Source organism: Pyricularia grisea (genome assembly GCF_004355905.1).
Source record: "Pyricularia grisea strain NI907 chromosome Unknown Pyricularia_grisea_NI907_Scaffold_2, whole genome shotgun sequence".
NCBI lineage: Eukaryota > Fungi > Ascomycota > Sordariomycetes > Magnaporthales > Pyriculariaceae > Pyricularia > Pyricularia grisea.
The window spans coordinates 740447-754521 of NW_022156717.1; the positions used below are offsets into that span (position 1 = coordinate 740447).

The window sequence follows — 14075 nt, forward strand, 5'->3', positions numbered from 1 at the left end:
AGACCTATCTTTGGGCCTATATACTAGCGGTGACTGTGGCATTATATAATAACACATTTGGGGTATTCATGCTGACAAACCACATGATAAATATGGTAGGCAGGCAGGGTTGAAATTGGAGGAAGTTGAAGAGCAATGTGGTGGTAAATGAGGATTTATATTTGCCGAATTGGATGCAACACTATTCAAGGCATTATCCAGCCCAAAATATATTAGTTCTATAGTAGCATCAAAGGGCGAGAAACGCAGGCGGTCCATAGATAACGTCATCAGATATCCTTAGAGCTTGAAGCGGTGATGTTAATCTCAGTTGGGTGGAATGAAGTCCGGTAATAAACATAAAAGTGTAAACGGCTCATCCTTGTCATAACCCCACCTGTGCAACAAGCCTATTTCCATGCGCCAGATCCTTGCTACAGGGATCACCAACTAGCGGGGCAAACAGCTAAAACTTGCCGGCGCGCGATGGCAATTAATTGACTACGAGCGAAAACACCAAAAAAAGTTTCGAAACAAAACGAAACAACCCATACCTAAAAAAAACCATAAAAAAAACCATGACGACAGCCACTCCACCCTCCCTCGCCCTTCCAGGCCAGCTTCTCGGTCCCAGCTCTCGATATCGCGCCGGGCCGGGCACTCACATCCACGAATCGAACCTGTACTCGTCGCTTCTGGGCGCCGTCTCCATCACGCAGCCCGCAAAGCCCGCTGGGCCGACCAAGAGGCCCAACAAGATCGTCAAGCCCGGGATGCTGTCGTCCAGCTCGTCCGAGAACCTCCCCACGATATCGGTGCAACGAAGGCGGCGGGCGGCGGCTGCGCTTCCCGAGGTCGGCGACGTGGTGCTGTGCCGCGTCACGCGCGTGTCGCACCAACAGGCCATCGTGGCGATCCTGGTGGTGGGTGACGCCGTGCTAGACGCGGAGTGGCAGGGAGTGATCCGGGTCAGGGACGTCAGGGCGACGGAGAAGGATAGGGTCAAGATTGGGGAGAGCTTTAGGCCTGGTGATATTGTGCGGGCGCAGGTGGTATGTTTTCTTTTTTTGCTCCTTGTCTGTCCTGACAAGCGGCCATGTGCGTTTACTAATTGTGGGTGCGACAACAAAGATCTCACTCGGAGACCAGGCCAACTACTACCTTACGACCGCCAGCAATGAGCTTGGAGTCATCATGGCCAACAGTGATGCCGGTAACCCCATGTATCCGGTCAGCTGGAAAGAGTACAAGGACCCGGAGACGGGGTTGAGCGAACCGAGAAAAGTGGCCAAGCCTTGAGCTTGCGTGCACAGCATTGGAATTGATACGACAGCCTGAATGGTCATGGATAATTAAACAGCAGAGGGTTCTGCTCTGGGCTTGCCCGATTTTTTTTGCACGAGGTCAGAATCTCCACAAGCGTAGAGTCTGCTTCCGGTTAGAGAGCATTTTAAAAAATCAAGATGTTGGAGGGCAGATGGAAGAGTCGCCATCACACATGGCCCATAAATGATACCCAAACTGGCAAAAGATAGTCAGACTAGACTAGATAGAGCTAGAATTTCTATACGAAGACGAAGTCCACGTAATACACACAGACTGTTATGAATAGTGACAAAAGTGTCTCCTGGTCAATATAACATGTCTGCATCAAAGAAATCAGGTTTCTCAACAGATAACTAACTGACTGCACGGCTCCCCTCGATTCATGTTGGCATTCGAAACGTGGCCATTAACAAAAATAACTTGTCAGTAGCCGCAACAGATTAGTCTGGTTGGCACACGGCAACGACGCTAGCAAGCTAGAAATTGCTCTTTGAACGGAATGTAGAACCACACATTGACGCCATTGAACACATGGTTTGGTGGCGTTGTAGTAAGCAGGTAGGGCTGGATCTGTGCGCCGCGCCATCAAGGACTTGGCTGTCCACATCTGTCTGGCGTGTTGAGAACTAACTTGCCAGGTAGGAGTTTGATGCCAAGGGTAAGAAGTATTGCAGCGGCTGCTGCTGTGATGTGCCGACTCTGGAATTATTCAGTTCGGGCTTTTTTTTTTTTTGTTTATTCGTCACGTTTCAATCAAGGGACATGGTATACATGGATCCCCCCTTGACAGGAGAAGGAGTTGGAGCAAGTGAAGCAAAACAAAAAGCCAATGCTTTTTTTTTCCAGGGATAGATGTTCTAGGGTCAAAGTAACCTTCCCGCTGTTGAATCATTGCCAAGCCCATTCCTGTTTAGGACTTGTTCGACGTTGTAAATATTGACTTGATTTGGGGTGGACGGGAGGATTTCTTGCCAGGTCGAAATAACGTGAGGCTGCCGCGGTCCGAGTTGAACCAACTGAGCCGCCGGCGACGATCATGATGTAAGTGGGATTTTGATGGGCTGTAGGGTTCTAAATCTAGCAGTGGATAATTCCTCAGTTGTGGATAGTTTATTGAAAGTGGATAGATATTTCCTGAATTACTACCAGGCAAGCAAGGTGATTATGAGAAGGGGGTTTTGTGAGTCAAAAAGGAGAAAGCGGGTGAAAATGGAACGAATTTATTGTCCGGCAAGGCGCGAATTTGAAGATAATCAAGTCTGAATGCGCGGGTCAGTCAACCCCTGCAAGCCCTGGCAAAAAAGCTGAATACGGGAGTGTATCGGGACGGCTAAGCTGAAAGGAGGAGGCTTGGACGCTAAACTTTGTTGCAGCTCAGGTCGAGATTCACGAAAAGAACAGACCTTTCGGATCATCGGGAGCTGTGTGTCATGCTAAGTGACGAGAAACCTAGGCCAGCGTCATCTAATTGTAATACGGGTTTCGTGTGGTAAAAGGATAAATCCGAGCACGGGGGCTATTGCGATGACAGAGAGAGTACCTATCATGTTTTCTACCATTCGTTCATTTGATCTTTTGTTTTTACTTCTACATCTGAAATCAACAAGCCAACCCAATCTTCAAAACTTCCCGAAATAGACAATCCAAGCTGGGCCAAGACAGCAACACTGTAACATCGAATTACGGGAACTAAACCAATCATAGCATAAAATCTGCCTTGTCAGGCGGGTCCCATCCAGCCAAAAGGTCGATCCGCCAGCCGAGGCGAAGCAAAGAAAAATAAGGTAGCTTGGACAGCAGGACAACAACCACGACCCCTGTGCTGATTTTTTTCTCTCACAAATCCCATCTTGGTGATCCCTTGATCCATCCAAAGCCCACACGACGTCAGGAGGATTTTCTTACAACCGCCTCTAACCAAAATAAGAGTTGAAGAGCCACACTCGTGATCCAATAAAAGGTTCCGGATCGCATTTCGGGACTTGTAAAAGACTGGATTAAAACGACTGGGTTCGCACTTTTACAGTCAGCAGCCGGTTGCACTCACTTCACCATCGCTTCAAGCAACATTGAATTTCTCTCCAATATTCAGGGGGAAATCACCAACAAACAAAGGTAGTCGTTCTTTTTTTTTTTTACAAGAAAGGCCAGAAAACAAGACAACAACACAACAAAACAACAACACAGGCCCATACAGTCGTTTGTCATCGAAAATAAAAAAATAAAATAAAAAAATAGCAGGGTCACTTGGTTGAAACTAGGGTCGGCCAACAACTTTGGTCTGCTTACTACGACGAATTACTACAACAAACACATAAACACCTTCAATCACCCACGAAAACAGTCAGACATTTTCGAGTCTGAGACCTATCCCATTACCGGGACTGTCAGCACCAGCATATACTGCACAGTCTTGTTCTATTATTATCAACACGGCGATGCTAAGCTCAGATACGAACAACAACAGGAGACCAGCATTCAGACCCCAGGCGCAATTCCCCTCGCGTCGTGAGAAGCTCTTTGAGAAGGCCACAAACACCAACTCAAGGCAGCAAACCCCACCACCAAGACAGGTGCTATCATCACTTGTTGATCAGCAGGGTGCCACATCGCCCTTGTCGACAGCATCTTCACCAACCTCATCAGTATCATCATCATCATCATCTAGATCGAGCTGCCCAAGATGTGGCTTCGATAATTCTCCCACTTCATCAGCGGCGACCTCGCCCACCGCTTCGACCCGCGGTGACGACGACGACCCCACGTCGCTGGCCGACGCCCAACGCCAAATTGACGAGTTGCGGCTGCAGGTGCGAACTCTCAACGAAAAAGCCACCGTGGCCGTTGAGAAGTGGGCCGGTTACGAGGATGAGCTGGCGCGGTTGCGGCGGCAGCTCAAAAACTCATCCACGGCCGGCAACCAAGCCGCTGCAGCCGCAGCAGCAACTGGAGGAAATCGTATAGGCTCCCTGTGGGGCGGCAAGACGTCCACTTTGCCGCCGCCCACCGCCCGCGACAGGTCATCGGCCTCGTCAAAGATGGACAAAACCACCGACGACTTGTTGATGGTGCTGTCCAGGGAGCAGCAGCTTCGCGTGACGGGCGACCAGACCATGGATGATTTGCTCGTCGCCCTGACTCGGGAGCAGCAGCTGCGGGCCGCGGCCGAGGCGCGTGAGCTGGACGCCAGCCGCGAGGTCGAGGAGCTGAGCGCGTCGCTGTTTGAGGAGGCCAACCAGATGGTGGCCACCGAGAGGCGCGCGAGGGCCAGGCTTGAGGAGCGGGTGGACATATTGGAGAAGAGAGACGCCGAGAAGAAGAGGAGGCTGGAGAGGTTGGAGCTGGCCGTGGGTAGAATAGAGAGGGTCAAGCAGTTGCTCCAGGAGTCATAAATGGCTTTACGAAGTGGCAATGTCTATCGTTCTATTTTTCCTTTGTTTCTATATAATTGATACCACACGACGGGAAAGACGGAAAGGGCGGGTAGGGGCATGTGAGGGAATGGGTAATCACTACAGACTCGGATTTGGATACCAGAGTACAGATATTGACGACATCTAGAGCAACAGTCTAGATAGTTGTTTGACTTGCACATAATGATTTGGATAGTGCAAAATTAATATCCCTCTTATTACTCCGCTCGCTATGCACGTAATACAATGTAACAGAAATCAGTAAAGGACCAAGTCGTGGAAACAAATCGTGTTTCCGTGCAAGATCCAGATGTGGTGTCGGCGGCGGAGGCGACGTCGGTGTTGGTACCAGAAAGCCCAGCTTGTTGTGGATACAGTAAGCACGCAACTTGCCTTGGTAGGCGGCCTCCGGGATTTGTCCCCTAGACAGGCCAGGCTTAAGCAGTAGACGGTCCTGCGGTGGGTTCGGGTTCTACAGGATCAAGGTTAATCAGAAAAGCCATTCCACTCTTCATAGCCTCCGGTGGTCTCACCCTTGGTATCCGTTGGCTTTGTCTCTTCCACCTCGGTACCAGATTCCTTGGTCTGAGATTCTTCAGCAGGAGCTGCACTTGGCTTCTCATCTGCAGCGGTAACCGACTGATCCTTCTCGACAGCGGTAGCCTGTGCTTCTTCGGCGTAGATGCTCTTCAGAGGCCCAACCCCCTGTAAATGTGTCGATGACCATTGATGGAGAACTTTTTCCAACTTTGGCCCCCACACGCTCTCGCCCTTGACAAGGTCGTCGTATTCGAGACAGTTGTCCCCAGCCAGCGCAAAGTCTCCTTGTCTGCTGCGGACGAGTTCAGCCATCAATGCGGCCGACCCAACCTTCTCGCCAAGCTCATGTGCAAAACTCCTCACGTAGAATCCCGATGTGACCGTCATCCTGACCTTGCACGCAGGTGGTCCCTTGCCGTCCCATGGTGGTGGTGTGTCTGCGCTAGGAGCCGGCGGCACCAAATCTGACCCGCGTCCCTTAGATGGGCCTCCCGGTGGCAACTCTCCTAGTGCTCCTGACATGAGCTGTTCGCGACCCTGCTTCCCCTGCTTACCCTGCTGTTTCTTGTTTGGCCTGCCATTGCTCTCGTCGGCCTTGCGCTTCTGGCCCCTCTCGAAAACGAGCTTGTCCTGGCGCTCCTCGGCCTGCTCCTTGAATGACTGGTGAGCGGCAAACGCCCGGTCCTCCTCGGCACCCTGTTCAGGCGTCAGCTTCTTGCCGGTCGCTTGCTCGTGCTCCACCCTCCACACATTCTCAGCGAGGCTCTTCTCGGCAATCCCGGCCTCCTCGGTCGGCCACCGGTGGTTGTGAGTGCCCGGCTCATACCACTCCACAAGATCCAGACCGAGAACCTCGACTTCTCGCGTTTCTATCTCGCGCGGGATCGGCTTGCCCTCGCGAGCATACTCGTAAAGCGGCTTGCCGTTCATCTTGAGCGCCGAGTACAACGGGGGCATTTGCCTGTACTTTCCCCTGAATGCATCCAGCTGCTTCTCCACCTTTTCCCTCGTGATCTCGTCGTACGACTTCTTTGTCAGTACGCGCCCGACGCGGTCATAAGTGTCGGTTGCGGCGCCAAACACCACGACTGTCTCATAGGTCTTGGTGCACTCGAGAAAGTTGGTCAGGGACTTGGTGGCGCGACCCACGCCCAGGATCAGCACGCCCGTGGCCAAGGGATCCAGAGTGCCGCCGTGGCCCATCTTGACACGGGGTTCCTGCTTTCTCTTCTTCCACTTGCGGTTATGTTTGCCCTGCGTGGCGGCGTCACGGGCAGCCTCCTCGGCCTCGCGCGCGAGCATCGGCGCGAATAGGCGAGACGGTTGGAAGTAAGCTTGACAATCTCGGATGACCTGAGCCGAGGACATGCCCATTGGCTTGTTGATGGCTTAAGGTGGGGGAATTGAGGTGTTAGTAGGTGCGGTACCGGGATGTTCCTCCATGTTGCTTACCAAAGATGCCATCCAGGCCCGTCACTGATGGTATAACCATATCGGCGAGCTTCCACAGACTTCTTTTCATATGAGTACAGAAGCCAGACCCTTCAAGCCTGGAAAAGCACACTAGGACTAGGTGCGCAGAGCGAGGGGTTGGATGGGCGCAATTGGAATAGAATCGCAAGGTGAGGGAAGTTGTGAGTTATCCATCGTGCAAAAAACCAAAAAAAAAGAGTCGAATTGAAACTTTTTTTCTTGCGATTGCTGCAGGGTGCAGGGGTCAGTCAGTAGCGGGACGAGCTAGCTTTGCGGGGTCGGGTTACGCGAAACTGCATGTCTTCTCCAACCAACTTAATTGCTTACCCCACCGTCGCGTTGGCAGCGGATCATATCACGCGTCCTAATCCGACCATTGTTGATTAGCCCTTCCATACTCACCTAACGTAGGTACCTAGGTAGGCATCTACCATCAACAATTTCGCACCACGTACTTTCACTATTCGACACACCCACCGCCTTGCTACATCGATCACCTCGCTACCCCGACAGAAATCTTTGCCGACATCTTGGACAGCGTAAATGCTTTCAGACCGCCAACCCAAACCGGGCACTCACATCCACTGCAGCCATGGGAGGTCGAGGCAGTGGCCCTAGACCGCGGGGCGTGCCTCCCAGAAAACCGTCCGGACGTACTCGATCCTCAGGAACTCCAACAGAACCGCGAAGTCCACTCTATCATGACATCGCCCAGATCCTTCATCCCGCGACAACGACAGGGTTACCCAGCCCTGACCCAGAGTCTGAAGATCCCATGTTTGACCTGCAGGATGCGACAGTGTTCCAACAGGATGGTAAAACTATGGCGAATCTCCTCGAAGTGGCCCTCGACGGTCCGTTTATTGTCAAAGGAAAGATGATTGTGGAGCAGGATACAGAAGCGCAACGTAGGTAGTAACTCCGAATCAACGACCGTCTCCAATCTACTAACAACTTTTAGTCGCTATCCCCAGGTGCAATTCGGTTTACGTACAAATACCCAAATGTAGCATGTTTTCGATGGGCTATGGGCCATTAACTTTATGGGCATGGTCTATTGGCGGATGGATGGAGATCAAGCCTTCAAAGGTTTACCGCGAAACTTATTTCAACATGTTTGAGGCTATTACCCTCTACTGGGAAATTATGGCTGCGTACCAGGACCTCGAGGAGAGGAACAAGAGGAAGTCCAAATCTGCCATTCGTCAAACACTGCTAAATGCTCGACTAGACGAGATATTTTACCATTACGCCAAGCATGCAGGCGACGGCGTTTTGTTTTGCGAGGTTGAAAAGCGATGCGATAAGCACGCCCTGTTCCTGCTCGACCAATTCGATCAACAGTCGGAATTCGATTGGGACAGGACAAGCTTTTTCCATTGGATGCGAAAAAGACATCCCGATATTGTCGCCAAATTGGAGAACCAGAAAACTAAGAATGCGGCGGCAGCGACTAGTTCGCGAACAAGATCGTCAGTGGACATTGAAATGTCTGGAACTAGCACAGCTGAGTCTTCATTCATGCCCGGGAAATCCAAGCTTGCGAAGCCTGAGCCTAGTAGGCCTTTGCCTGCTCGAGTTTTAGCTCCACCTTCTGGACCTACATCTACTATCCAGGCGCCTACCCCTATGCCTGCTTCTACGCATATCTCTCCCATGGCCGCCAAAAACGGCCTCACAAACCTCCCGCAGTCCAACATACCCACCATTGTTACTCTCTTGGAAGAAATCGCCGCGGAATCAGAGGCAGGTCGCAGAAGTACCTACGGGAAATTTACATCCGAGATGTATAAGAAATGCAAGCTTTCCAACTCCGCTTATGCCATCCCCAAGGAGATTCTGAATCTATACGCAGCCGATTTACTGAAGAACTTGGACCCGGAGCAGTGGAAGGGTTCACCTTTATGGGAAGGGCTGGAAAAGGAGGCCAAACAACCAATCACAAAGCTGGTCCACATGCAGTCGATTGAGGAGATACCTGAAAGGCTTGTGCGTCGTCAACATCGGACATTTGTGTCGGTTGAGGAAGTGGCCACTCCTAGTCGTGTTCCGAATAGGTCTTATGCCGGCAAAACACCACGTCTAAGCCTATCTGTCGCGAAGAAGCGTCCATTGGAGGAAACGAATCATGAGAGCGAGGGTGAAGGTTCTCCTGAGCCAAGTCCGGTAGGACCAAGATCAATAGGAGCCAATGCTGCTCCGTCTAAGCGCCGGGGGAGACCGCCCAAGATATCTAGAGCTGAAACGGCCCAAACACCACAGGACCAATACACTGGAAACACCGACGACGAGTCTAGTGATGAATCTGATAGTGGTATCGGCGATACGGCGACAAAGGTCGTCCTCCGTTCGTACCCCCTGCAGACGGACAAACCGACTGGCCCAATGGGTACATGGGTTTGCGCAGAAGCTGGATGCGGGCACGTAGTGCGTTCGGCAAAAGAGGCAGGACAGAGGAAGAAAGTACTGGAGCATATGCAGCTGCATACAAAACACGACATGGAGTTGGCGGAGCAGGCCCGAGAAGAGGGACAGCGAAATGGGCTGCCAGTCAGGTAAGTTTGTTTGAATATGCGTGCTTCTGGGACACATGCTAACGCCTTATTTCTATAGCAAACTTCTGGAAAAGATTATGAATGATGCTGCGAAGAATCCTGAACGGATCAAGCGAGCGCAGCTGGGCTGGTAGCTTCGTGAAGAGACAGTAGATTACAGAAAGCTGTAGCCGGGTTCTCTGGCATGTAGGGCGGTAGAATTTAATGATAAGACGCGACATGAACCTTAATTAAGCTGCCACTATCAGTTCTGGATCTAGTCTAGGTTTGGTTTATACATTCTACTACCAATACCACGGACTGACCGCCGGGTGCCTTTCTGGCCCGGGACCGAAGTGGCGCCAGACGGCAGCTCAAGTTCCGTCAGGGTACCCTGATGACGTGCAGGGCTCATATTTCGGTGATTGGACCGTCGTCGATTGAGCGGGGCTAACCCAGGTACTAGACCCTGGAAAAAATCACGACGACAAGGGTTGTATGCCCAAAAGTTCGGTAGCCTCGGGGACCGACATCAAGGATGGGAAATCACTAAAGAAAAAAAAAAGTCAGACTGTACGGTTTTGTACCCCTGAAACCAAGGACTATATCAGTCAGGTCATCGCGTGCACGGCACGCATCCTTTCCTTTCAAATCTTTTGCATACATTCTCTTTTGATTTCAAGCAAGCCAACCATGTCGTCCCCAATTAGCGGGTTCCTCCGCTTCGTGGCCGTCCTCCTGGCCGTCGTCTCGCCTCTCGTCTACCTTGCTGAGCAGCGCCTCGACTCGTTCTACGTGTTTGACCACAAGCACCTGCACGAGCTGTCCAACCAGGCCATCGCCCAGCACGGCAACAACACGCGCGCCATTGTCGGCCACATCGTCGACGAGCTGCGCGCCCGCCCCGAGACGACCAAGTACATCAGCGTCCAGGAGGAATGGGTGTTTAACAACGCCGGCGGTGCCATGGGTGGCATGTACATTATCCATGCTAGTGAGTTTTTTTTTTTTTTTTTTTTTTTTTTTCTGTCCTCGGTTATGGTCTTCCATTCCGTACCAAACCCACCTGACAATGAATAAAAACAGGCGTCACCGAGTACCTCATCATCTTCGGCACTGCCATCGGCACCGAAGGCCACACGGGTCGCCACACGGCTGACGACTACTTCCACATCCTGACGGGCGAGCAGTGGGCTTACGTCCCCGGCGAGTACGAGCCCGAGATCTACCCGGCCGGCAGCGTCCACCACCTGCATCGCGGCACCGTCAAGCAGTACAAGATGCCCGAGGGCTGCTTCGCTCTCGAGTACGCCCGCGGCTGGATCCCGCCCATGCTCTTCTTTGGCTTTGCCGACGGTCTCAGCAGCACCCTCGACTTCCCGACCTTGTGGCGCACCACTGTGGTTACCGGCCGCGAGATGTTGGGCAACTTGATGATTGGCAAGTTTTGAGAGGATAAAAGGGCGGTGGGAGAAAATAGAACATGGAGGGAATGTTGTTGGATGAATCCTTGGAAATGGGGTTTTTAGGGTAACAAGGTACATAATAATAATAATACTGCAAAGTTATAACCAATATGCCTCACCTCTTCCCCAAAGTCAAGTAAAGTGAATGGTCGATTTGGTAAAATCACCAGTTTTTTCTACCAAAATCTCCCGAATTAACACCCATGCACTCGGTTACGACATCAAAGTCATCTCCAAAGTGCATCGGGGATTAACATGTTCAATTCATATTGTACATTTTACCCAGTTCCCAAGAAATAAAAATACCCATTCTCTACCAGATCAACATCTGTCCCACTCACAGAGCCAAAGAAACCTTCCAGTCAGCCGAAACACGGGCACCAACGCCACGAATAACAGCATACGTCGTTGTCGTCTTGACCAGCTCGGCCTCGACCGTCTTCTTGACTGGCTTTCCGTCAGCACCAGTACCCTCCACGGTGACTGAAATGCTATCTCCAGCAGACTTTGACACTGGCACTCCCAAAACCACAATCTTGTCCACCACCACAGTCTCAAACGCCTTCATCCAGGAACCAGGCTTGATCTTGCGCAGGGCAGCTTGGTCACGGCCCTCAAAGTCGGCCGATGAGATGGTGTTGTCTTCAAGCACGAACTTGCGGTGTACGTACTGCTGGGTCACATAGTCGAAGCTGTCGCCGTCGTCAACGTACAGCGAACCCTCAGCCTTGCGGCCCGACTTGGGGTATGTGACCACGAGAGTGTACGGGTCGAAGCGCATGAGGGCGCTTGATCGACGGGGAATGTCCCTGCGAGCAAGGATGTGACCGCCGCGCATGAGGAGCGGGATCGTGTCTAGAGGAGCAGGCATGGTTGTGTGCTTGCCCTTGGTGGTAGCGATGGCGCCGTAGGTGAAGTAGTTGTAGTACACCTCATCGTCAGGGATGTAAATATCCACCGTGTTCTTGTCCTTCTCGGTGACAGGCTTGTGAAGGAGACCAGTCTCGCCGACGAAGAACTGGTCGTCGATGGCGAAACCGCCCTCGTCGGACGGGTGCGTGTAGAACATGGGCCGGATGATGGGAGTACCCTGAGTTGCGGCCTGCTGGAAGGTGGTGTACCACGAGGGAAGCAGGCTGTACCTGAGACGGAGCGCCTTGGTCATGATGGAGGTGTAAGGTTCTCCGACGAGGTACGGCTCACGGCGACGGGCGTCGATGTGAGCGTGGCCACGGAAGAATGGGTAGAAGGCACCGGCCTGATACCAACGGGCCATCAGTTCACTCTCGGGGTTGCCAAAGAATCCACCCACGTCGGCACCGGAGAAAGGAAATCCGGCAATGCCCTGGCTCAACAGCATGGGGGTAGCGGCGCCGAGGTGCTCCCAAGAAGCCTGGTTGTCACCAGTCCACATGGCACCGAGACGCTGCGAGCCTGCAAAGAAGGACCGGGTGAGCACGAAAGGCCGACGCTTCTCACCAGGCTTCCGAGAGATGAGGGCCTGGTGAGTGGCGTTGTGGAAAGTCATGCCGTTGAGGTTGTGCACGTCTCTGTGCTCCCAGTTGCCGTGATGCAGGTTATCCTTGGGCATGCTGACCTCTGGTCCGTTAAAGACAGAAGGCTCGTTCATGTCGTTCCAGATGAAGACGTTCTCGGCGGTGCCGGTGAATGAAGAGTACTGGAAGAGCGTCTTCCACCACTCGACGGCCTTGGAGTTGAAAGCGTCGATGTAGTGGGAAGCTCCAGGCCAGCACCAGCCCTCGAATATACTACCATCCTTGGTCTTGACGGCCAGATCCTTGGATTTGAGCTCCTCAACGACTTGGTATCCAGGCTCGTTCTTGATGTGCGGATCAATAATGACAACGAGCTTGCGGCCGTGCTCATCAAGCTTCTTGGTCATGCCGATGGGGTCCTTGAACATGTCCTTGTCCCAGGTGAAATACTTCTTACCATCGGTATATTCGATATCGAGCCAAATGACGTCGTAAGGAATGTGGAACTTATCCATCTTACGGTCGACATCCTTAACATCGTCGTCGGAGATGTAGTTCCAACGGCACTGGTGGTAACCCAGTGAGAATTCTTGCGGCATGGCGGTGAAGCCAGTCAGCTCGCCGTACTTCTGGATGACGTCCTTTGGGCTTGGACCCAGGAAGACAAAGACATCCAAAAGACCGCTCTCAGAAATCCAGTGAGTCTGTGTAGTCTTCTTTGAGCCCAGACCGAGAGCCATGGGGTTCTTGGAAGACTTGGCCTTGGTGATGTCAATCCAAGTCTCAGCTGCGTTCAGCCAGAAGACACCAACGGTCGAGTCCTTGCGGTGGGCTTGCATGAAAGGAATAGCTCCGTAGAGACTCATGGGGCTGTCGAGGATGTACTCAAAGACGTCGAGGTTGTAGAAACGGTAGGGCTCGTTGTAGTTACCATCACCACCGCGTGTCTCCTTCAGAGACAAGGGACCGGCGTGCGATGGGATACCAAAAACGTGCTCATAGTCGACGAATGAGATGTCAAGACCAATGCTCTCGGGTCCACGAGGCTTGCTGTCTGTGTTGCCTCCAAAAGTCTCCTCCCACCATGTGCTCTCGTCCTCGCCTTGTGGCTTCTCTTCCTTGTTCTCATCCTTGTTTTCGCCCTCAGAGTCCTTCTCGTACTCGGCTTTGTCGATCTTGGGCCGCCAGTGCTCCATATTCAAGAGTCCACGGTCGTTGAACTTGATCTGACTGCTGCCGTCCCTCTTGAAGTCGATGCCAAAGGGCGCGAACTTGATGTGGGCCTCGAACTTGCCCTCGGGACCGAACTTGACTGTGATCTGGTCCTTGTCCTGAAAGGCAACCTTGGCTTCGGCATCCACGTCCAAGCCACCGACAATGGCGAACTTTTCAGCCTCATTGTAGCGCTCTTTGCGGGCGTTGCTGCCATGTCTGAGCTCAATGTCCTTGTTCAGACGCTTTTCTTCGTCGACGGTAACGCGGGCAGTGCCAGACTTGAGGAACGACACAGTCAATGGCAATCGAACAGTTGCGCCATCTTCAGCGATGGTTTTGAGGATGATGGCCTCGAGTTTACCATCCTTCAAGGCGACGGATTCGGAGAAGACATTGTATGGGGATGACCAGGTAGAGCTGGTGGCTGCATCGGCATATGCCCGATTACGCTTGCAAAAGCCGGACTGATCGCACTTTTTAAAGTCATGCTCCTTGACCATGAATACTGGTGTAAAGAGGGAGAATAGGAGACAGAAGACTGCCGCCCAGCTCCAGCTGGAGGACCGCATTTTGTAAATATGTAATCTGAGTTGCAGGTAGTAGGTGGCCTGCACGCACAATGGTTGGAAAGGT

At 52.3% G+C, this 14075-nt stretch overlaps 6 protein-coding genes across 6 annotated transcripts; 4 read left to right on the top strand and 2 right to left on the bottom strand.

Annotated features, from left to right (window-relative positions):
- Nucleotides 1-234: 234 nt before the first annotated feature.
- Nucleotides 235-1558, top strand: PgNI_02794 (uncharacterized protein). The gene is made up of 2 exons (XM_031122851.1): nucleotides 235-1031; nucleotides 1111-1558. The coding sequence occupies exons 1-2, from the start codon at nucleotides 558-560 to the stop codon at nucleotides 1276-1278; spliced, it is 642 nt and encodes a 213-aa protein (XP_030985190.1). The 5' UTR covers nucleotides 235-557; the 3' UTR covers nucleotides 1279-1558.
- A 1292-nt stretch (nucleotides 1559-2850) lies between these two features.
- PgNI_02795 (uncharacterized protein) lies at nucleotides 2851-6376 on the top strand (the record flags this gene model as incomplete). The annotated part of the gene is made up of 2 exons (XM_031122852.1): nucleotides 2851-2882; nucleotides 3773-6376. The coding sequence occupies 2 exons, from the start codon at nucleotides 2851-2853 to the stop codon at nucleotides 4695-4697; spliced, it is 957 nt and encodes a 318-aa protein (XP_030985189.1). The 3' UTR covers nucleotides 4698-6376.
- Nucleotides 2919-6897, bottom strand: PgNI_02796 (uncharacterized protein). Its single transcript, XM_031122853.1, has 3 exons — nucleotides 6711-6897; nucleotides 5227-6646; nucleotides 2919-5190 (listed from the first exon to the last, which is right to left on the bottom strand). The coding sequence occupies exons 1-3, from the start codon at nucleotides 6778-6780 to the stop codon at nucleotides 4977-4979; spliced, it is 1704 nt and encodes a 567-aa protein (XP_030985192.1). The 5' UTR covers nucleotides 6781-6897; the 3' UTR covers nucleotides 2919-4976.
- A 249-nt stretch (nucleotides 6898-7146) lies between these two features.
- Nucleotides 7147-9536, top strand: PgNI_02797 (uncharacterized protein). The gene is made up of 3 exons (XM_031122854.1): nucleotides 7147-7639; nucleotides 7693-9286; nucleotides 9345-9536. Exons 1-3 carry the CDS (start codon nucleotides 7324-7326, stop codon nucleotides 9418-9420), a joined length of 1986 nt encoding a protein of 661 aa, XP_030985191.1. The 5' UTR covers nucleotides 7147-7323; the 3' UTR covers nucleotides 9421-9536.
- Nucleotides 9537-9784: 248 nt separating this feature from the next.
- PgNI_02798 (uncharacterized protein) lies at nucleotides 9785-14061 on the top strand. Its single transcript, XM_031122855.1, has 2 exons — nucleotides 9785-10259; nucleotides 10352-14061. Exons 1-2 carry the CDS (start codon nucleotides 9959-9961, stop codon nucleotides 10714-10716), a joined length of 666 nt encoding a protein of 221 aa, XP_030985194.1. The 5' UTR covers nucleotides 9785-9958; the 3' UTR covers nucleotides 10717-14061.
- PgNI_02799 (uncharacterized protein) lies at nucleotides 11069-14011 on the bottom strand (the record flags this gene model as incomplete). Its single annotated transcript, XM_031122856.1, has 1 exon — nucleotides 11069-14011. One exon carries the CDS (start codon nucleotides 14009-14011, stop codon nucleotides 11069-11071), a length of 2943 nt encoding a protein of 980 aa, XP_030985193.1.
- Nucleotides 14062-14075: the final 14 nt, after the last annotated feature.

Bases quoted from the DNA above. Each gene is read 5' to 3' on its own strand.
- PgNI_02797 (XM_031122854.1), top strand. From the start codon at position 7,324: ATGGGAGGTCGAGGCAGTGGCCCTAGACCGCGGGGCGTGCCTCCCAGA. The intron at 7,640-7,692 runs GTAGGTAGTAAC...AACAACTTTTAG, and splicing joins GCAGGATACAGAAGCGCAAC to TCGCTATCCCCAGGTGCAAT. The intron at 9,287-9,344 runs GTAAGTTTGTTT...TTATTTCTATAG, and splicing joins CGAAATGGGCTGCCAGTCAG to CAAACTTCTGGAAAAGATTA.
- PgNI_02796 (XM_031122853.1), bottom strand. From the start codon at position 6,780: ATGAAAAGAAGTCTGTGGAAGCTCGCCGATATGGTTATACCATCAGTG. The intron at 6,647-6,710 runs GTAAGCAACATG...CCCCACCTTAAG, and splicing joins GGGCCTGGATGGCATCTTTG to CCATCAACAAGCCAATGGGC. The intron at 5,191-5,226 runs GTGGAATGGCTT...TTGATCCTGTAG, and splicing joins ACCACCGGAGGCTATGAAGA to AACCCGAACCCACCGCAGGA.
- PgNI_02798 (XM_031122855.1), top strand. From the start codon at position 9,959: ATGTCGTCCCCAATTAGCGGGTTCCTCCGCTTCGTGGCCGTCCTCCTG. The intron at 10,260-10,351 runs GTGAGTTTTTTT...GAATAAAAACAG, and splicing joins CATGTACATTATCCATGCTA to GCGTCACCGAGTACCTCATC.
- PgNI_02794 (XM_031122851.1), top strand. From the start codon at position 558: ATGACGACAGCCACTCCACCCTCCCTCGCCCTTCCAGGCCAGCTTCTC. The intron at 1,032-1,110 runs GTATGTTTTCTT...GCGACAACAAAG, and splicing joins ATATTGTGCGGGCGCAGGTG to ATCTCACTCGGAGACCAGGC.